We start from the raw sequence: 24,672 nt of genomic DNA on the forward strand, positions 1-24,672 counted from the left end.
ATTAAACAACTCTATAACTCATTTCTAAATTTTTTTTGATATTGCGCATGCTTAAATTTTAATTAACCTGTCTTCTCAGTTTATACATTTTGCTTGTGCGTATAAAAACTTCAAAACCACACGCCATTTTGTAATGGTCGACCGTGGTAGCTTGTCCTAGTTACATATTGTTGTTAACATATATATATTTTTTTGATATTTTCTAGTGTTGAGTTGAAATAAAGCAAAAAAATACAAAATGACAGCCCACGATCAGATGAGGGCTATGTTAGATCAGCTTATGGGAACAGGAAGAAATGGTAAGTGTCAATCAATACATAACTTTAGTTTTAGTTGGTAGTCTATTATGGAAATTACACACAACGGAAGGCGAATGTTAAAGGGAAAGTGTACTATATTATGGGTGCACAGCAATCTGTTTCCGCTTTAATTAGAAATTGTAATTCCTACGCAGTTCCAATTTTTTAACTTTTACATTTCAACCATCAAAATATGGCATTTTGTAGCACAATGTAAACTTTGAATTCATTGATTCTATTAGATTATAATTTAATCTTTGATTTTAGCCTGATTAGTTCATCTATTTTAACCAATTTAATGATTACTACTATTAGGAGAAATATTTCGAAGATTTATGGCATAACCTGTAGACTAGATCACCCTGATTATATTTTATCTTGGTTCATATTACATATATTAAATTCTTTATTAGTTTTGCTCAGTTTTTAGCACATCTTCCTTAGCCTTTTTTCTTCTCATAGAAATTTTATTCTCAAACTATTTTCAATCATAATTATAATACATTTTTTCAGAATTTGTATAAAAAACCTTTTTTGAGAATGAGTTCCGGAGTGGAAATCGAAATGTCAAACATTAGTTATTTAAAAAGTTATTATCATCACAATCACAACCAATAATAATTGTTGCTTAATGCCACAAAAGCATAATATTTAATCATTTCTGGTTTCTTTTTCTCTTATGTAGTCATCAATTTTACCAACTCTAGATGTTAGTGTGATATTAGTAAAACATTATTTTTAACACTTTTGTTTTTAGGAACATATAAGACAAATATTCTTTCTATTCTCTAGGCAAAAAGACAAACAGGTTTGTCTATTTTTAAGGTGTTTAGTTCATGAGGTATTTGCCGCTTATTTTTCCAGGTGTCAACATAGAACAAACCATGCATCTCAGCTAAGTACTGCAGTAGGGAAACATTGCTGAACCAATGTCAGCCGTAAGATTATTTGAGGCATTTTACCACATCCAAGTTTTTATTAGATAATTCGTAAGGTCCCTCAGTAAAGCTTAAAATTAACTATACAAAACATTTTTGAATCCTGTGATAAAACCAAGTAATTTAGAAGCCTTTATGGATATGAAGTTGATATGCTCCACCAAAGATAAAGCCTTTCATTTAAAGTAACTCCTGAGTCTTTAATGGAAGAGACATACTTAAAAGATTGCTCATCAATGAAATAAGTTGTACCAATCCTCTTCACCTTTTCGTAAAACTGATATAACACCACTTATCTACATTTAAATGAAGATCATTCCTGCTACTCCAATTATATAAATGATGAAGATCAGCTTGTAAAGACAACTGATCTCTAAAATCTTCTATAACCCTCCAGAACTCAGTCATCAGCAAACATTAAACACTTCCTGCTAAATCTAAAATATTCCTGCTAAATATGGCAGCTCAAGGAATGCTTTAATTTCAACTGTCAGTATTTGTAGCATCCCTAGGCTGTGAGTATCTATTTTTTATGCTATCAATATATTTGTTAGTATGTGTGACAAACATCTCGGTTACCATCAAATAAATAGTTCCATGTTTGTAGAACTTTATGGAGACTTTTTGTGGTCCCATTACACTTGGCAGCTTTTTGACTAGGTTATGATGGTTAATGGTTTTTTGCAGCAGGATACAGAATTTTTCTCCAATGCATGGATTCTACAGCTTTCCCATCTTTCTTATCATGAGCGCAGCGAAGTGTTAATGTTAAATTCCACCTGTCATTGTTTTGTTTTTATTTAAAAAGTAAACTACATTGGACCTTTGTTTTCCAGGTGAAAGTAACAAATTCCATGTTAAGTTCAATGATACCAGAGTATGCAAATCGTTTTTGCTTAGTTGCTGTCCCCACGAGATTTTATCTTCCACAGTAAGTGCCTTACATCCTTTCCCTATAGAATTATATATAATGCACACTGAATAATTATACAAACTTGACCGTTTTTATTTCACAATCTTATTGTTGCCGGTGACTAATAACGCACTGTGTTTTCAGAAACTTCAATTATCTATAATAAGATGAGGAATAGGTGTTTGGTTTTGTATGTAAGTACTATGACGTACGTATAAAATTTAAATTTAATAGGTATATATACATGTTGATATATATAGACGAAATCTCACCAAATATTATTTTCCGAGGGTTTAGCTTACAAGTCTCACATAGTAAGAAATTAAAAGGAATACTTTGTTGCTTTCATATTGTAAATACAAAACATCCATTATCAATAATAATACATCTATGATCTTTTTTATACATATAGTTTGACATAAATATTCGTGACATCTGTGGAAGCTATAAATGTTTTTCAAGCTTTAAATTGATTTTTGTCTTTTTTTTTCTCTTAAAGACTTAAGTACATCTGTTTTCATTAATATTAGCTTTTCTTTACTTCACTAGTGTTTACTAATTTGTATAAGTTTTTATAAGCAATCAGCTTGTTCTTTTCAACAAATCTTTTCTGTTTTTCCTTAGCATTTGGATTTTCCTACAGTCAGCTGCTATTTAAAATCATCTATCTTGGGTCATATCAATTGACTTCTTCTGACTTCTTTTTTCGTTACAGGTATGATTTCCCAATCAAACCATCAATAGCTCCCAATTAGTGAAATACAGGGTGATTATTGACAGTGTGAAAACAATAGGGTTATATATCATCTTTATTAAGAAAAATTTTAAAAAACTTTATTGGAACTTTTGATAGGTATATTTTGGAATGGTTCAGTGGCGAACAAAATTTTTTTTAGGGGGTCTCACTAAGGAGAAATAATATCAACTCATGTTTTTAATTGAGAGACCCTATATATTTCAATACTTACTTTGCAAATACTTTACTCTATTTGGAATCACGTTAAAGACATTTAGAAACAAAAGACTCAGTAACACATTCTAACATTTTATTATGCAGATAATCATCCTTCACAGTTTTATTCACCAGAAATTAGATCAATCAACTTTAATAAGGAAAAAAATAGGAATAATTTACCAACATTAAAAAATTACCTAACAACCAGAATTAATTTTGCAAAAATAGAAAAATTATAATCAATGTTCGAAATGCCCCCCATTTTATTATAATTGTCACCTTTTTCTTACAGATCTTACAAAACTGAGTATATGAACTGTCTTTATTTTACTAAATGGTTGATGAATGATTTGTAATAATTCTTCCTTGGTGTTAAAGTCAGTATTATAAATATTGTTTTTTTAAAAATCCCTAAATAAAAAAAATCAGGAGAATTTAAAATAGTTCTATTTTACATAATTGTAAAATTTTGAAAAATGACTTTAGTGTATTAGAGGGATCAAAACTGCATTTTCTATATATTTGTAAATCGTCATAATTGTACTTACGAAATCCTCTGTCAGGGCGAAATTCGTAAGTACAATTTTGATGATTTACAAATATGTAGAAAATGCAGTTTCTTTAAGATCTTTAACGACGTTTCTTATTTTGACGACGTTTCGGCCACTGTCAAGTGAGGTAGTAATGCTTCTTGCTGATGTTACTTCAATATAATTGAAAGATAAGAAAAAGTTGCTTAAAATGGATGTTGCACTGCATATCTATTAGTTCAAGGTAAAAGTTGGCGGGCGTTTCATCGATGTTGACATTAAAAGGCATGGAAAAAATGTTAAACGATGGTTCAATTTCCTTAAAATCTAGAAATCTCTTCTCAAATTCCTTGTGCATTTTCTTCAGTTGTTGAGCGAACCTTTGTAAGTTTTCTTCTGAGACAGGTGTCATACTGCTCATTTTGGGAAAATGGGGAGTTCATTTATCTCTATACATCTGGACAATAATTTAAACTGCAGTGTGAAGGCTTTTAAATGTCCCCAAAGGTCGTCTAAGAATTGATTCTTGCCTTGAACCTTCATATATAATTTATTTAGGTGTGACAGCAAATCTGTAACAAAAGCGAATTTAGGAAGCCAATTTTTGTCGGACATGATCCTAAAGTCATACTCACACAAAATACTCTCTCAAATGCGTTACCGCAGCTTAAAAAATCTCTTGGAAACTCTTGGAATTGTCTATGCATCAAACTTTGTGAAAGTATTGTGTTTATACATTTAACAACCACGCTCAATACAGGTTTTATGCTAAGAGCTGCTTTACACAACACATCCTGGTGTATTAAGCAGTGCAGAAATAATACATTATTATGAGGATTTTCTTTACAAAATATTCCCATAAACCCCACATTCCTGTCACCATATTGAGTGTTACATCTGTGGTTATATTACATAATTTTTCTTTAGGCAAGTTTAACTTGAAATACCCTCAAAACAAGAATCATAAATAATTTGTCCTGTAGTATTTCCTTTCAGTGATTGCAAGCTTGATAATTCTTCGGTAATAATTTTGAACTCTTGATCAATTCCTCTAATAAAAATCAGCAACTGGGCAGTATCGCTTTCGTCTGTGCTCTCGTCCATGGTCATTGAAAAGTATTCAAAGCGTTTGCATTTTTCTTTGCAACTGTGACGATAAATTTACAGCGATGCCGTCAATTTCGACCTTCGTGATAAAGCTAAAGACGGAAACGTGTTAATTTTTTCTGAAAAAATAATGTTGCTTACAGCTACCATATATTCTTTTACGAATTCACAATCCGATAATGTGTTGTTGCTTTTAGAAATTTTGTAAGATACAACATAACTTGCCAGTGTTGCAGCCTTGTGAGTATCTGATTGCTTGGTAAACACGTTTTGCTGCCCACGCAATCTTTTTGCCTTTTAACAAAAGACTCTCTCTGCATCTGTCAGATGCTTATATTTTGTATTTGCATGTTTTTTAGAGAAGTGTCGAGACAAATTAAGGTCTTTAAAAACTGCAACTGATTCATTACAAATATTTGACACTGATTTGTCTTTAAATTATATGAAAAAATATTTCCTTGACCAATCTTTCTTAAAAACTACACACTTAGAATCAACTTTGGGTTTTTTCGTGTTTCGGCTGCTGAAACAAAACAACAAATCAATATCAATACGTCACTCAAACGAGCGGATATTAATTTTATTGTTATGCCATTTACTTAAGTTTGCCAAATTTCAGCTTAATCCGTTGAAGATATCTGCTTCAAAATTGAGTTGCAACATTTTACCTCAACAAAAAATACATTCCTTCGTATGTTGCAAGTTAAATAAAAACTTTTAAAACACAATAGTTAAATTTAGATTACTCATATGAACAAACTGTATTCAGATTTTATAAGTACATAGGTACAAAAGAACATCTTACAATGCGGATTCCGAAATACCAGTCTGTTAGCGGACTGTTGTAGCACATTTGTAACAAAATATTTTGTCTACCACATAGGGTATTACTATGGGGGTTGAAAATTGGGGACAAAAGTTACTGTGGTGGAGATAGGGCAAGCAAAATAAACGATACTTGTGCGAACGGCACTCAGGATTTATTTGGAGAGCTGGGGACGTGGATAAGTGAATGAAACAGGGCTATTGGATTGGGGCAACTACAAAAAAATGAAACAAATGGGTACTTGCATGAATCTCATAGACAAATGGGTAACAAAACAACAACAAGAAGGACCTCTAGCTATTTAAAATAAGGACGCCGCTTCGAAGGATCCTTGTCTTGCTGGATAAAGGAAAAATGCTCTTCCTTCCTGAAAAAGAAACACAAAAGAGGTTAGGAGACTTTTCTAAAAATAAATAGACAAAATGGTTCAGAGAAATAAATTAGACATTTATTACTGTCTCACCACTAACAGTTACAAATACAGATAATACATAAATACTGTATTAATAGTCACAAAAGTAAATATAAAAATAGCAAAGAAAAACTTACATGTCTTTTTTGTTTACAAAATCCATTTACAAGATGCTACAAACAAAAATATTGTTACTGGGCAATCAGTTACTGGGCTATAAATTGTGGCAGAAATAAATTATTACAAATAAAGAATTATCTTTTTAAATGTAATTATGTAGAGAGGTTAACCGTCTAAAAATAAAACAAACTAATGTTACAAAAATAATAAAGCTAATTGCCAGTTGTCATATGTCAACATTAAATTTTATAACAGAACAATTAAAATGACAGCTAACCACGCCCTAAGACATTTTTAATTATTGCAAATTCTTAAATTTTAATGAAAGCAAATTAATGTTTGAAATGTTTATTCTTCCTTTAAAATTTTAAAACAAAAAAAGTTACCTTGATTTCACTAAGTTACACTTTACTTTAAATTTCTGTGGGTAGGAACTGGAACTCAAACTCTCGATTGATCTCCATACTATGAAAAAAGTATCCTGAAACGACTGCTTAGGACGAATACAAGTCTGAGGCTGAAAGTTGGGATATTGGAACACACTTTGGACTCGGCTTCTTACAAAACTGGAATCATCTTAGTTATATTTCAAATTTGTTGTACCCGCAAACTTCTGCAAACTACATAACGACGTCTGTCCCGTTTGACAAAATCTTCCAATCTTATTTAAAACTGGAACTGCACTATTAACTGCCACAATACTACCAAACTTCACTATCTCCGATAACAAAAAAAAAACAATAAGGAAAAACCATTACGAATTAGAAGGAAAATTCGGACTGAAGGCTGAAGCCTACCGCTCTTGACCACGCCTCATCGAGAGTGAGCAATTATCTTTTAAATTCATTCGCTTAACTTTGTATAAACAAAACATACGGTTAAATTCCTATTTCTTTGACGCACAAAAATCCCAAGGCGGCTTCGATTAAAAGAAATGTCGAGGAAAAACGCATCTGTGAAATATAAACAAACTTTAAAATGTTTTACATTAACTCCAGTGACGCAAATAAAAGGATTGAAAACACTTTTGGGTATTTGTACGATAGGAACTAAAATACACCAAAAATATTCTTCGTTGCTTTAGCAAATACGAGGGGATTTCAATACATACTGAGGAATTTTAAAAATGCTACACATTGTAGTTTCGAAAGTAAGAAAGACATTATACTGCATATGAGTATGTGATTGGAAGTAAAACAAAACTCCGAATAAGGCTAGCACGGGAGGGTGCGGGCAGTGGCGACGACACGACACGCACCAGCCGAAGCGCGCGGTCACTCAAACACGCCCACATACTACGCAGAGCAGGACCGTAGCTTCTCCATCTCTGTTCTAGACAGTAGCAAGTCATTAAACACCGGCCTGATGTTCGAATATAGGCACGAGGCTGGTGTAACAGTACCATAAGTGGTTAATTTTAGTTTTTTCTTGATGACCTAAATAATGCCTTACCTGAACATATTGCCGTAAAGCAAAAGATCGTTAACTGACCATTTCTTAGTTCTAAGATAAAATTGGAACAATAATAACTGTTATTGTAGTTTGTCTTGATTTTTATTTATTTTTTTTTGAGTTGTCATATTTATTATCTTTATCTGAAAGGATGTTCGCCTCATCTGCAACTTGAGGCGATTTTCTGTTATATATTGCAACGCGATTTAAGTCACTGCTAACCTGTCTTCCGGTTTCTGAACCTCTTATCGTGTTTTTATTAAATATATTTATAAAGGCCAAATGCAGAGGCAGTGAAATAATTGACAATACAGAAGTATAATGATTATAAGTGATCAATATTTACAGGTGAACTTTTAACAAATATGTTCTCTTGTTCGCCTAATATGTTCTTCTGAAATTCTTGTTTTCTATTGATTAGATTCCACTTGATGTTAAAAATGAAAATTAAGACGAGATAGTTTAATAAATGCTTTGGTATTCCTTTTAGTTTCTTACGAATTCTTTATTCTTTGTTGCGGTATCGAAGGTATAGTAACAATTTAAAAAAATGTAGAGTGAGAATTGATATTGAAGCAGATTCTTGACATTGGTAAGTAAAATAAACATTGAAAAGTATTGATTTTGTATTAGGGATTTCAGGTCTCCCATATTTTGGAACACCACAACTAACTCATCATCATTTTGTTTTGTATTCACTTAATGTATTACTTTAAATATTTCTTTTAGTTGTTAGTATAGAAATTTAATTGGGGTATTTATAACAGAGTGCTTTTAGTAGATAACGGACTGCAATCAAACAGCATGACTTGGGTATTTTGTCTTATCTAAAGAATGTTAACTATAGTCACTATATCTTTTTACAAATAACTATTTTATAATAGATACCGGAAGAGTGAGAACATATTGTGAGGAAAAATATAAACAAAAAACAGTTAGGCAAGGTGACTTCTTATCGCCTTTTTGTTTATTACGTTGTTAGACCAGGTAGTAAATACATTACCAAACGTATTATGAACACAGTAACTATCAAACAAAAATGTAAAAATTTTATTACAAGAAATTCATCCACAATCTAAATTGAAAGAACGAAAAATCCCTGAAAAAAAAAAAACAAATTACGCTTATAGCAGATGAAAAAAGGAAATCAAATTAATAGAAATAAGAATATGTAGATATTTGTAATAGAACAAATTGGAGAGTGGATCTGAACGAGAATTTATGTCAAAAATACCGATTACATCAATATTTAGATATAAAGAGTTGAACAGCATGGCATGTAGATGGCGCTACTAATAAATCGACGTGATTTAGGAACTAAAATCTTCAAATGTCATCTGTCAAAAGTTTTTTCATCTTTCTCGTGACTTGAGTTTTCCTCCTCTACCAGTAGGTTTTCATTTTAATGGAATGTTACTTTTCCCTTTCTTGTGATGACGTGCTAGCGGAGCGAGGAGCTGGGATATCGAGAGGGATAAGGTTCTTGAGATATCTGAGACGACGAACTTTGAGGTCACCAGGTGAAATCTTCGCCTATTGCAAATCGTGTTCATATATCTCATAATTGTGTCTTCGGCGGAATTCTTAATATCTTTGATTGGTCCTCTCTAAGATTTTTCTCTAAATTTTTCTATATTTTATTTCAAGTGTTCGTAACGGCCTTGTCTTCATATTTAAACATTCGGATGCATATTGGGCTGACGCACTGATCATTGTATTATAGTGACACAACTTTAGGTTTAAATATAAACGTCTACTTTTAAACAGATCTTTGCACAGATTGAATGCACTTTCCAATTTTGAACAGCCTTTTCAGCATTTTCGGAACCAAGGTGTAATAAACTCTCCAAGGTATTTAAACTTTTTTAACTGTTTGACTGTTTTTTGTTGTATTTTCATTAACGATGGTGGATGATTGATGTTTGTAATTAGTGTTGCCCAAATGCAAGAACAAGACGAGACTTAGACAGTCTTGGTCTTGGTCTTCCGGCAATGCACCTGGTCTTGGTCTTGCAGCAAGAGTCTTGCAAGTCTTGCAGTTACCTATTAGCCTATTGCTATTTATTAAACGTTACTTTAGATCTTAGAACAACGTAACAGAGTAAGTACATTTTAAGCTTGAATTAACATAGCCATAATAAAGGTCAAAGAAGAACGTCATGGCTTAGAAAACTGAGAGGTTGGTTTAACCGATCCTCTGCATCTCTTTACCGAGCTGCCGTCAACAAAATTACTATAGCCAATTTGATAGCCAACGCTCGACAATCGAGTTCGGCACATGAAGAAGAAGAAGAATAATAAAGACCAACCAAATTAATAAATGTCTAAACAACTGACATCGGGTGGGGTTTGAGGCCACGATCTAAGCGATCTGTGCCTATGCTCTAACTAACTCATCTATCTACCATGCCCCACGGAAGTCAATCTGTTTCTTAATAAACGTTTGCATTTATTACGCTTACATGTGCTAAAACGTGGTTAAAACACAAAAAAAAAAACAAATTAATGACATCAGCATGCCTGTACTTTAAAGAATATTATCTGCCTAGAAAGGGATTGATGGACATGGACATGATGGGCAAAAAATCCACATACATGTATCAAGGGCACAGATTTTTAGGTGATCAGATAACAAACTATAATCCACTTAGTAAAGCAAAATAGATGTTTTTACCAATCTTATTTCTACTTTTATATAAAAAACTAACTTATAGTTAAATAAAATATAAAGAATAGGTAAAAAAGCAATGATAATCAAAAGAAGTTGTGTTAAATTAAGGAGATACCTACTTAATAAATACATTAATTTACCAAACTAAAGTAGTAGGTAGATAATATATGTAATTGGTAATAAGGTAATTATATTTTTTACATCTCCACTTTTTCTAGCGGTTATTAAAAAGCTTGTAATATGTATCTCCACCGAATTTTGGTTTTTCAGGAAGAAATATTTGTAATTCCTTTTTGTGAAAAGATATTAGATGCTTCCTTAAACCTGACGTGTTTTTGCTGTTCATTTTCATTTCAACCTTCCTATGTAGGCACAATTTACACAAAGCAATTTGGGATGCATAAATTATTTCGAAAAACTCATCAAATTTGCTTTTGGGGCTTTTAGATCTATAACTCCAACGCTCATTACTCCGACTAGAACTATTTGAATCTTTGTCCCTCATGTCAAATTGTAAACTTGTCACTCCGGGAACAACAAGGATTAGATGAAAAACAATTATTACATTAGACTCAAAGGAAAGCTCAATTGCGAATGCAGTTAAGTGATGTCGAAAAAGTACCTACTATACTACTATAATTTATGTTCGTTACTATCCAATACCCTAAGTATCTAATAACAAACCGAGAATTATATATCGTTACTTCGGTATTTTGTTTACATGGTAAAAGGCGATATTATCTGTTATTAATTTGTCTCGTTACTTTGGACTCTTTCAGCAAATTTTCTAACCGAATGATCTCATCGCACACTCAGCAGAAACAATTTATAGCCTTAGGCCGATAAGATTTGTTTATTTAGATTACTCCTGACTAAATTATAATGGGAAAAAAATTGAATTATTAAGTGGTTGTGCGTAACAATTATATTTTTTAGCTAGGGTGACATATTTTAAAAAATATCGATACGATATTACTGTCGGCGTCGCAATGCAAGAAGATTATTTTTATGATTAGAGAGCGGCTATTCTCAAAATATGGACAATTAATTTCAGATCGAAGAAGTCTGCTGGAAAATGTACAATATATTTTATTTTTACAATGTAATTATGACCTCTGAGCACGTGTCAAATGTTTTTTTTTTAATGAATATTTTAATTCGGTATGTATGTTTATGGTATTGTTTGTAATTCGCATAAGTCCAGTTTTTCAAATTTTATTGCATATTTTTTTGCATCTCATAGAGTCTTTAAGCATATACCCGAACTACTATACTTGCTAAAACCACATCATCATTCAATCTTCGCTTATCCACTGCTGGACATAGATCTCCCTCATAATTTTCCATCTATTTCGATCTTGTGCCTCTTGCATCCAATTCCTACCACACTCAGTCCTAACTGCAAGACGCAAGAGTGTCGCAGGCTTAGTCTTGTTCTTGCTTAAATCTTGCATGGTCAGTCTTGGTCTTGGTCTTGCTAAAATTAGGCGCTCTTGGTCTTGGTCTTGCAAAAACGCAAGAACAAGACCAAGACCGATTTTGGGCAACACTAGGGATAAGGTTCTTGAGATATCTGAGACGACGAACTTGGAGTTCACCAGGTGAACTCTTCGCCTATTGCAAATCGTGTTCAAATTCTTAATTTTCTTTGATTGGTCCTAAGATTTTTCTCTAAATTATTCTATTTTTTATTTCAAGTGTTCGTAACGGCCTTGTCTTCATATTTAAACATTCGGATGCATATTGGGCTGACGCACTGATCATTGTATTATAGTGACACAACTTTAGGTTTAAATATAAACGTCTACTTTTAAACAGATCTTTGCACAGATTGAATGCACTTTCTAATTTTGAACAGCATTTGCAGCATTTTCGGAACCAATGTGTAATAAACTCTCAAAGGTATTTAAACTTTTTTAACTGTTTGACTGTTTTTTGTTGTATTTTCATTAACGATGATGAATGATTGATGTTTGTAATAAACTCAGTTTTATTGAATGAAAAGGTGACAGTAATTTTTTGTCTATAACACGTTTCTTATTACTCCAGTCCAGGGACGAAAATGCCACTGAACTTTTAAAAATCATACGAACAAGCTGAATTTTGCCGAGAATATTAATTTCGGGACCTCAAAAAAGATACAAAAAAGTTAACCACTTTTACCCCCGGGTTTCCCCCTAAAAACGCAAATAATCGATTTACCAAGAATCCGTACACTGTAGAAAAAAATGTTTCAAATAAAAAATGTAGCTGAGATAATTTTAAACAAAAATGTTTATAAGCATTTTTTGTGTAAAATGGACTGTTCTCTTAGAAACAACGCTTGAAGTGACCATCGATTTTTCATGTCAGTTACGCGCCTGAAATCAATGTTCCAATAAAATTTGTATCAGTCCGGCGGTAAAAATTCGATATATTTTGATTCAAGTGACCTATCGACAAAAATCAAGATGCGTTTTAAAGACAAAGAGTTCAAGTTTCGTGTGAAGTTTCTGTATTTGGCCGCAAATAAACACAGATTTTATACAGTTGTTAAATAAATATACGTGGCACGATTTTTGCCATTTTTTCTCACGAGATCAATACTAGAGCCTAACCTTTAAAACCTATAGCTTGAAATTTTAGTTTTGAGGTTTGGCAACAAATCTGAGGCATTTGAAATATGCTTAAAAAACTTTCACACAACAAACATCATTCTATTTAAGTTGATCCAAAACATTTAAAACTTTTTTTTCAATTACATTAGTACGTTTTCCAAAAGAACAAAACTTCTGCAATAAACTACACCCAAAACTGTCTTCTTAAAAGCATTTTCCGTTACGTGTATCCTTTGTAATGTAAAACATTAAATTCTGCGTTTTTTATTCATATATCAAATGCCCCATATTTGTTAGCACAGCTCAAAATTGAAATTTCATGTCATAGGTTTTAAAGATTGATCTCTAAAAATGGAAATTTTACTACAACTGGTCAATGAAAGTGATCAATTTTATTGATCTCACGACGAGAATCGTAAAATATGGCAAAAATCGCGCCAGGTTAATTTATTTAACACTTTTATAAAAACTTAGTTTATTCTCGGCAAAATACAAAAACTGTATACGAAAGCTACACTCTTTGCCTTTAAAACGCATCTTGATTTCTGTCGATAGAACATTTGGATCAAAAGATATCGAATTTTTACCGTCGAGTTGATACAAATTTTATTGAACATTGATTTTGCGCACGTAACTGACATGCAAAATCGACGGTCGCTTCAAGCGTTGTTTCTAAGAGAACGGTTTATTCTATACAAAAAATGCTTATAAACATTTTTATTTAAAATTATCTCAGCTACATTTTTTATTTGGAATATTTTTTTCTATGCCGTGCTGTTGTTAATGCATTTATGAAACAGATGTGATATGTGTTATCATATTGTCAAATTTTCAGATCCGAATTTTCCTGGTCCACCAGATCTTCTATTTCTCAATGTATTCAATATTTCGTATCGGCTGTGATATTCATTTTGATTTTCTGACAGAAACTCTTTATGGTGGGTTTCCCATTGTTCTCTTTTTATTATATCGAAGACAGATGTTTGGTGATCCTTCTAACGCTATTAGTGAATTTCCAGGTTTATGTGTCGGGTCTCTACGGTTTTGGTCGAAAGTTTCTCTTTTTCATGTAATATCAGTTTCTTGATCGAGTTTTTTTCCTTACGTAATCCTATAATTTTCGTCGGTTTTCGTACGTGTCCATTTTTAGGTAGGACTCTTTTCTTAACTTTTTCTATTACCTTCATCCTCCATATATTTTTACCAGTCCTCTTTACTCTACCTGATTATCTTAGCCTCGCCGGCGCAGCTGAGTGTATTACTTCCTTAATGTCATCTTGTCTTTTCTGATATAAACTTCTTACGCTCTCTTTATTATGGTTTCTCTGTTGAGAAATGTTTCTATGCTGAGACGTTGGCCGTCATCATGTTTACAATTTCCTGAAACCTTTCTCTATGGGTTGATTCCCGAAATAATTCTTCTACAACATTATTCAACATTATTCACTTAGTTGTATTATAAGGCAAAGTAGGTGGTATTAAGGTCGTCTAATTATATGACCCAAGTATTCTGTCTTTTTTTATAATGTTTATGAACAGACGTCCTGAATTCATCATTTAAAGAACATTTTCATTGGAAGTATGCAAAAATCATGATATTTTTAGAATCCGTCCAGAGCTCCACAATTTGAATGTTACCTAATTTGTTTAGAATTTTGGTTTTTAATGTCCATGTCTCACAACCATATAATAGCATAGACCACACATAACATTTCAGGACCTTCTTGCAAATATGCATCTACAGATTTGTTGATAGATCAGCCACCTGTCGATGCATGTTATAATTAACCTTTATAATAATCCCCATTTCTACATCGTCCTTGTGCTGTTTTTCTTGATTCTGTTGATGTTGATGAAAGCACGTTCATTCTTCCAAGATCTATTCTGCACACCGGTCCATTAATCTTTCTCCGTTCATTTACTATATTTTTCCCCGCTAAATAAAACTAAAGTAGATAAAAATGAAAACTTGAATCTTTTTTATATAGTGATTCATTATGAAAATGATATTTTCTTTAAAACTCAAAGATTCCTGAAAAACCATTGTTTGCAGAATTTAGTTTAAAGGATTTACTTAATACTTTTATTTACGTCTATACCCCCCTGCGAGGGGTATTTTAGGGGGAAGGGGAGGTAAAAGTGCTAAACTTTTTTGGGGTCCCAAAATTAATATTCTCTTCAAAATTCAGTTTGTTCGTATGGTTTTTAGGGGTCAACTCTCTGACGACTGGACTACATACATTTTAGAGAAAAATGGTTCAAATAATTTGTAGATCTAAAATAGTTCTTCCTCTCTGGAATGCCAACGGGCTATAGCCCAGTCTGGTTAAAAAAAAGGTGGAAAAATGTTTCGCAGATATCTGAAGCTTTTAAGACATAGGTGGGGGATACTAGATGATGAATAGATGAAAAGATACTCCTAGTTTTACCTTGCGTTGTTTTTAAGCAATAATTTATGGCCAAAATTTGATTTTTTGTCTATAAATTTTTTCCCGTATATTTTAAATAAACAATATTTATGTCATTTTTTTATGTCAAGAATATCTTTATTTTCCCGTTTTTTTAATTAAAATTGATAAATAATTTACAGAGATATTTGCAAAAAAGCAGTTTTTTGCACTAATTTATAAATTTTATTAATTTTTTTATTAACAAAATAAAATGGTATTAATACATTTAAACATCAAGGAATTACCATCTTTTAGATTTGTGCGAAATTTCCCCCCGATCAGTCAAATATTTTATAAGTTATTTAATTTGTTTATCCCTGAGGCTAATTATTTAAACTATTAAGCTTGCCCTATGCATGATGCTAGACACATTCAGCAAATTTCATAGGATTCTTTAAGACTTAGACTATCTCAGAAGTTAAATGCATATTGAGTTTTCATCGAAATTATTTACAAAATAAACGTTTGAAAAAGGGGTATGTTTTTTACTTATAAACAATTGTATTAACTTCTATATTTTTCAAGCTACAGACGTACAACCATTGGATAGCTGGTAAAAAAGCTCACATTAAAAAATAAAAAACCTTCTATGACCAATATAAACGAAGTTAGTGACTATTGTAAAAAAAATCATATCTCCATTGTTTATAAACATTAAGAAGTAAAATTTGCACAAATTTTGAATGAAAATCTAAACTTTATATTGAAACTTATAGCTATAAAATTTATCTAATTTTTCGAAACGACGGTACTTTCGAAAGATCGACATAGGAAAGTGGAGAGGATATCTGTTTCAGCTCCGTTTTTTTTTTCGGCATCGGAACTTCAGATTGCAACACGTAGGAAAAATTTACATTATCTCGGCTTCCTTTGCAGCTGCAAGCCTCTTTTTTTTTATTCCGGGGTAGCTCGTCGAAATATGAATAACTACATAGTTTTCACTGGCCGGAAAATATGGGAAAACTCGGAAAAATTGAGTCCATTTGAAATTCACCATAAATACTTACTTTTTTTAATTTGCTCGAATAGTCTGTCGCAGTATTAATAATGATGACATAAATTTCACCCCCCATAAATCTCGGAAAATCCCGGAAAATCAACATATATTTTTTCATTTTATATCAATGATGTAATACTACTTATATATTTTATAAATTAAATTTCAGGTAATTTTTTACACATTATATTATTATATTCCTTATATTAATTATAATTGTTTGTATTTTTATAATTAACAATATTGATTTTTATTCTATTTTTCTTACAATATTAATCTAATCGCCTTACTGCTTTGATAAAATAAGTCGATTTTTTCATCACTTGCCTTATAAATTTTACAATGTTTATTGAACTTTACTTTTTTTATTTTCTTTACATACATTGGTTTAAAAGTTAAAATTTGGTTCATTTATTCGACTTCACTGTCAGGTCTGAACCTTTTTGTTGCAGGTTGTTTGTCTTCACTTATTAAGTCAGTCTTTCCATACATTAACATATTAATGGGCGATCTTAATGCCAAGGTGGGTCAAGGTAAGGTAGGAGAACAAGTAGGAAAATATGGGCTTGGAAACAGAAATGACAGAGGAGATCGATTGATTCAATTTTGCCAAAGTGAAGACTTCGTAATAACAAATACCTTTTTCTAATTACCTCCTCGACGGTTATATACATGGACATCTCCACAGCATACCAAAGAAAAAATAGTGAGAAATTAAATAGACTACATTATGATAGCAAGGAGGTATCATAATGCTGTTAAATGTACTAAGACGTACCCAGGAGCTGATATAGGCTCAGATCATAACCCGGTAGTTACTGTGATAGAGGCGAGACCAAAAAAGATTAGAAGACCACACAGAAAGGCACTAGATTTAAATAAACTTAGAAACAAAAATATACGACAAGAAACAGGAGAAGAAATAAATGAAAACCTCCGTTCAGTGCAGCAACAAATTAACGATACAAACAACGTTAACCAAAAATTAAAGTACATAAATACAGCTATACAAACGGCAGGAAACAAACATCTTACAAAAACAACAACAAAGAATAAGGGGTGGATGACACAAGATATACTAGACTTGATGGAACAAAGAAGAAAGATGAAGAATTACCCAGACAAATACAAAGAAATAAATAAACACATAAAAAAGAGAATAAAAGAAGCCAAAGAAGAGTGGATTAAAGAACAATGTGAAGAAATGGAAACCTATGAGAAAAAGTACGATGCGTTCAATATGCACAAAAAAGTAAAAGAGATAACAGAAAGCATAAATAAATGCCAAATAGGTAAACTTAAAGACAAAGATGGAAATCTTATTGTAGATCTAGAGAATAAAATACAAAGATGGACAGAATACCTGAATGAATTATTTGAAGACGATAGAAAAAACTTAACTCAGATAATCAATGCAACTGGGTCAGACATATTGAAAGAAGAAGTAGAATACGCAATAAGAAACGCTAAAAATGGACAAGCAAATGGACCTGATGAAATTCCTACAGAACTGTTGGAGCTTTTAAATGATAAATCCGTAACCATAATATTAAATTTTGCAGCGAGGAGCTAAAACAGTTTCCCCTCCACTTTCCTATGTCGATCTTTCGAAAGTAACTTCGTTTCGAAAGGTTTTAAGTTTCGAAAAATTGGATGAATTTTATAGCTATAAAATTCAATATAAAAGTTAGATTTTCATTCAAAATTTTTGCAAATTCTACTTCTTAATGTTTATAAACAATGGAGATATAATTAACAAAAAAATTGTCGCTAACTTCGTTCCTATTGTTCATAGAAGGTTTATTTTTTTGTGAAATGTGAGTTTTTTTACCAGCTATCTAATGGTTGTACGTACAAGTCTGTAGCTTAAAAAATATAGAAGTTATTACAATTGTTTATAAGTAAAAAACATACCCCTTTTTCAAACGTTTATTTTGTAAATAATTTCGATGAAAACTCATTATTCATTTAACTTCTGAGATAGTATAAGTCTTAAAGAATCCTATAAAATTTGTTAAATGTGTCTAGCATCATTCATAGGGCAAGATCAATGGTTTAAATAATTAGTCCCAGGGATAAACAAATTGAATAACTTTTAAACTGTTTGACCAATCAGGGGGAAATTTCGCACAAATTTAAAGGACTGTAATTCCTTAATGTTGAAATATAATAACATTTTATTTTGTTAATAAAAAAATTAATTAAATTTATACATTCGTGCAAAAAAACTGCTTTTTTGCAAATATCTCCGTAAATTATTTATCAATTTTAATTTAAAAAACGGGAAAATAAAGATATTCTTGATATAAAAAAATGGTATAAATATTGTTTATTTAAATTATAAGGGAAAAAACTTATGGATAAAAAATCAAATTCTGACCATAAATTATTGTTTAAAAAAAAACGCAAGGTAAAAATAGGAGTATCTTTTTATCTATTCGTCATCTAGTAACCCCCACCTATGTCTTAAAAGCTTCAGATATCTGCGAAACATTTTGCCGTGAAATCGATGATTTTTGTATAACCAGACTGGGCTACTAACCCAACGTGCCCAAGAGGTCAAAGCCTTTATAATCAACAATAACATTGACATACTGCTGATATCTGAAACCCACAGCCACAGTTATTTCAAATGTCCTAATTATGTAATATACAGTATGAATCACCCAGCCGGTATGGTACACGGCGGAATTTGGCATTGGTAATGCCAAATAGGTAATACGATATGGTAATCTCTTCTCATGAAAAGCCAGCCGTAGCATCATAATACAGTATAAGCTAACCTAAAAGCAATTACTATTTTTATTGGGAATAAGCCACAATTTAAGTTTAAAATAAGTTTATTTTTGACGTTTCAATTTCCACTTCAGAAATCGTTCTCATTAAAACATGCAAAAAATAATTTGTTCACTATATGATTGTATCAGCTGTCTTGTTCAAGGATTTGTCATTAGCTATCCCTCATGTATAGGCTTACCATAATTATGAAACTCTTAACCGGGACAGTAAATGGTGGATAGGGTAAAGTATAAAAAAAAAAACGATTAAGCTGCTGCCAACAATTAATAAAATAACTATTTTTTGTACTATTCATACTTCTCGCTTGTATGTACTTTTTTTAATAAAATGTTATTTTTTTGTAAAAATCATTACATGTCATATTAAAGTTTAATTTACAGTATAGTAATGCTTGTACGGTAGACTCCAACATACGGCTTCTATCGTACGACCAAATATGTTTCATCATCGAGAAGACACGCTCTAAAGGAGCTGAGGTGCCTGGTAAGCACAAAATATATTGCACCATTTTTACCAGGTTGGGTGTATCGATGTGTTGTTCATGAAAATGTTTAAATAGTAGAACCCATTTGTCAACATAATCAATTTGTATCGTCGTGAAATTCCATTCATCATTCTTTGATGCTATAAAAACTTTCGTAAGTGACAGCTCGTCAAAAAGGTTGTCAGTATTAATATTTTGTCGATCGTCCGAACCGTGTATTTTGTTTATAATTTCAGCAGATCTTTTGATTTCGTCCCATTTCAATACGTGATTCAGTCCAATCCGTTCGAAAATGTCGGCTCCTCCGAAACTGTCTTCCCACAATTCAATGTATGAAATGGATCGTCGCTAAAAATCAGTTACTTCTGTTTGAAGTTTATCAATATCCTGGCTACTACCAAGATTCTTTAATAATAATTTTTTCGCTCTTTGTGGTACAAAATTGCTGTCCATGCGTTCTTGAAGATTAGATTTCAATCTGAATATAATGTCAGTCGCACTTGCTTCACTTTTTTCCATGAGTAGTACAGTTTGTTAAAATTGTTTAATATTGTCCATGCACATACCAAAAATATAACTCACCCGTTTCACTTTCAAAAAAATCTCGCATTGCACGTGGACAGTTATCTTGGGAAAGGAAATATGCTTTTAGTCCTTCGAATAAATTTAGAATTTTCTCAATTGCCGGTAAAAGAGAAAGAAATCTGGTACTTCCATGTTCAATTAGGTTTTTATATTCCACATCTACACATGCACAGAATTTCTTCAACTGAGTTACTCGAACTGTGTAGATATGAAAATGTTTATATATTTTGACAACTAGTGCTTCAGTTTCGATTGGTAAACCATCCACAGCATTTTGAAGTGCATTGTGTACAATATGTGCGCCACATCCAATTCCTACAATATCTACACCGAGTTCTTGTTTAAGTCTTCTGTAATCATTATTTTGTCCTCTTCTATGCACACCTCCAAAATTTGTATTACAATTGTCGCCACAAAATGCAGTTACTTTTTTTGTAATGTCATGACGACGTAATGTTAAAATTATATTTTGAGTCAATATTTCCGATGTAACATCAAATGTAGAAAGTTGGCCTATATTGGACACGTAGTAAGGGGATACCGATATAATATTCTTTAACTTATTATGATGGCCTCTTTAGCTGCAATAATTAAATCTTTTTGAATGGGATCATCATTTTTTTAAAAATTTTTGATAGAAGTACTTGCAATCGCCGTTACATCAGTCTTGTGTTTTGCACACTTGATCTTTAATATCTGTTCACCCACCGTGTGCAATTGAAAATTCTTAAAAACGTTGCTGGCATTTCACCCTGCTATTATCACTACAAAGCTTTTTTATAAAAGGATAATCTTTTTCAAGTTCGCTTGTGAATTTGCAATTTCTTTTCGGCATTTTAAATCAAACACAGCAATTAAATAAAACACAAAGTGTTTTCGTATTTTACCGCCGTTCACAAAAAAACGAAATGTAATCGCACTGCAAATGATTAGGGTAAACTGAGATCTGTTTTTTTTAAATTCATCAATTCTTGATTTGTTTTAATGATTATATTCGTTCAGTACTCACTGAAATAATTCGTTTAAGAAATGTGATACGGTGAATTGCTGAATTGGTCATTTTGATGATTTCGAGAACTAAGCACGTCTTCTGTGGGAACCCTATTAAAATATCTTATCAATCAGATGTGCAGTCATCATTATTAGAATTGTTTATATAATACGAACGTAAATAATCTTATTTATTATCAGTAAATATGAAGCCAGGAGAAAAAAAATCATTCGTGTAAAATCACTTAACAAAAATTCAAAATTACGACAGTTTTGTTAAACCGGGACAAAATGACAAACCGGCCGGGACCCCGGGACCGATGTCTAAAACTGGGACAATCCCGGTTAAACCGGGTCGTATGGTAAGCCTAAGTCATGTACCTTTTATAATCTTCAAAAACCTGTATAAGATTTTTTCAGCTATATTTTCCTTCACTGGTCTAGTTTTTAAGAGGAATTGTTGCTGCTTTATAGACAAATATCAAGACCATTTAAGTGGAAACACTTCTAGAAACACTTTTTTCTTTTGTTTGCATTTTTCGGGTTAGTTTTTTTCTTTTATTTACATTGTCCTTCACTTCTTTGTCATGGAGTGTTTCATTTTGGAAAACAATTATTCTTATTTATCTTTCTTTCACCAAGAACTTCCTTGAAGACCAAAGGTTGTCAAAATAGCAGAGATAAATCACCAAGCGCTACCGGATAGAGTGATAACTGTCTATAAATTACTTCTAGAGAAGAAAGACGTTTATTCATTCACTTTTTTGTTTGTTTTTTAGACAGTTTCTCTTTTGATACGCCTTTTTATTCGCATTAAATTCCTAAAATCCCACATCAATTCTTATAGAAACAATGTTTTGTCTGATGTGTCAATTCTATCTAAAATTACTCAAATATTATTTTATCTATTCGTTCCTTTCCATGTCCACACTTTGGTCATCTTTCTCCGTATATTATGTACTATTTTTTTTAATTTGGCTTGAATTGGTGGTGTTCTTTAAAATTGCTTAACTTTTTTAGTTCATATTCATCATCATCATCATCAACTTCCTGTTCTTCCTCTGCAGAGGCAGAGGGAGATCAAACGACGCTAGAACCGGAAAGACCAGAAATGACCACAAATGAAGAACTTAATATAAATGTACAGGAAGTTCGGAAAATACTTGAAAACCTCAAGAAGAGAAAAGCAGCAGGTAAAGACGGAAGACCAAACGAATTACTGAAATATTGTGGAGTAGCAATGACAGAACAATTAACAATATTAATTAATAAAATTATAAAACACAATAAAATACCGGAAGAATGGAGAACGAGCGAACTAATTCTACTATTCAAAAAAGGAGATAAAAAACAGCCAGAAAGCTACGGAGGTATAAACTTGTTAAATAATACGCTAAAACTTACAACTAAAATTTTACAAGTGCTAATAAATGATATGACATGATACTCCACATGGAGATGTAAATGTCTGAGGGCTGGAGAGTTTTAAATTTAAAACTTTATTTTGAAGAAAATTCATTCAACATTAACAAAAAACATACTATCGGAGTTATTTGTTAACTTGTACTTGAGAGAAAATGATCTCATTTTGGCAACAATTTCTCCTTTTTTCTCCAAGTAAGGACGAGGCTCTATTTTTTTAATTTTTGCTTAATACACGAAATCTTTCCACTTAAAAAAACCTGTATACTGCATTGTTTTTATTTTTTTTTGAATTTGCATTTTCAACAGCTGTCACAAAATCGTAGGTTTTCTTTTGTTTTTTTTTTAAAGATAGTTTAACCTGATTGTGGACATGAAGGTGTGTCCTGGTGCGAAATACTAAATGTAAATACAAATATCTTGAGCAGATATAGCGTCAGAATTTACAATATCTACAAGGAAATAGGTATAAAAAACTCCAATTTTTATTTTTATCTTAGCAGTAATCAACCCACAGGACAAAATGTTCGACATACCTGTAATGTAAAAAGAAAGCATTATGTGAGCTAATTATTTCTTCTTTTCCCCGTCCTACAAGCTAGGGCTACAAAGCTTTCATCGAATGTTGATATTCTTCGGGTAAATATTGCTGTATTAAACATATCGATTCTTAGTAACAGAGGATAAGTTTAGCAGATGAACAACGTACTGGAAGATCGTGTACAGATGCATATTCGTTATAAAAAAATTTACTGCGAAATGAATAGAGTATAATAGACCAGCATTTCTGTGTCTGATTAACCTAAAGAAAGCGTTTGACAGAGTAAGACTCAAAGGTGTAATCCATCTTCTGTATAATAGAGAAGTTCCCCTAAATATTATAAAAACTATCGAAAACATCTACCGAAACAACAAAATGGAAGTCAGAATAAATGGACAACTTACAGAACCTATAGAAATAGACAGCGGAATAAGACTAGGGGATTCATTGAGCCCTTCAATTTGATCATAGATGAAATCATCAAAAGCGTTAACAAAGGAAGAGGATACAGAATGGAAAAAAAATAAAAATACTCTTACGCAGACGACGCAGTATTGATAGCCCAAGATGAAGATAGTCTGCAGACTATCCAAAGACTGGTCAACAGATTTAAGAGCAATGAAACATTCTTCGCTCTGAAATTAATTATCCAGATTTTGAGAAAAGCCGCCCTCTAATCATAAAATAATCTTGCATTGCTACGCCGACAGTAATATCGTATCGAAATTTTTTAAAAATATATCACCTTAGCTATAAAAAATATAACACTTATTATTACGGACACCTACTTAATAATTCAATTTTTTTCCCATTATAATTTAGTTAAGAGGAATCTAAATAAACAAATCTTATCGGTCTAAGACTAAACATTGTTTCTGCTGAGTGTGCGATGAGATCATTCGGTTAAACCAAATTTGCTGAAAGAGCGCGACTAATATTCAAAAGTTTATTAATAACAGATAATGTCGCTTACCATGTAAACAAAATACCGAAATGTTTAGAATAACGAAGTAACGATATATAATTCTCGGTTTGTTATTAGATACTTAGGGTATTAAATAGTAACGGACATTTATAATAGTAGTTACTTTTTCGACATCACTAAACTTCATTTGACAAGTTTACAATTTGACATGGGGAACAAAGATTCAAATAGTTTTAGTCGGATTAGTGAGCGTTGGAATTATAGATATAAAAGAAACTAAACGAAATTTGATGAGTTTTTCGAAATAATTCATGCATCTAATATCTTTTCACAAAAAAGAATTACAAATATTTCTTCCTGAAAACCCAAAATTCTGCTTCCTAAAAAAATGTTCCTACTACTTTATTTTGGTAAATTAATGTATTTATTACGTAGATATCTCCTTAATTTAAAATAACTTCTTTTGATTATCATTGCTTTTTTACCTATTCTTTATTTTTTCAAGTTAGTTTTTCATATAAAAGTAGAGCTAAGATTGTTAATAACATTTATGTTGCTTTAATAAGTGGATTATAGTTTGTTATCTTATCACCTAAAGAATATGTACCCTTGTTACCTGTATGTTGATTTTTGCCACGTACCAATCTTTTTTAAGATTT

General features: G+C 31.7%; 1 protein-coding gene across 2 annotated transcripts in view; it reads left to right on the forward strand.

The window, feature by feature from the left end:
- Positions 1-85: 85 nt before the first annotated feature.
- The window catches only part of LOC140447379 (putative RNA-binding protein Luc7-like 2), a 59,164-nt gene continuing 34,577 nt past the window's right edge, over positions 86-24,672 (forward strand). Inside the window, exons 1-2 of one of the 2 annotated variants that reach the window (XM_072539990.1) lie at positions 86-299; positions 2,074-2,168. In XM_072539990.1, coding sequence (XP_072396091.1) covers positions 239-299; positions 2,074-2,168 — 156 coding nt within the window. In that variant the 5' untranslated portion in view covers positions 86-238. Of the gene's footprint in view, positions 300-2,073; positions 2,169-2,294; positions 2,345-24,672 lie in introns of those variants that run through there. The other variant, XM_072539991.1, reaches the window with a different exon arrangement.

Source organism: Diabrotica undecimpunctata, chromosome 8 (assembly GCF_040954645.1).
Source record: "Diabrotica undecimpunctata isolate CICGRU chromosome 8, icDiaUnde3, whole genome shotgun sequence".
NCBI classification, from domain to species: Eukaryota; Metazoa; Arthropoda; class Insecta; order Coleoptera; family Chrysomelidae; genus Diabrotica; species Diabrotica undecimpunctata.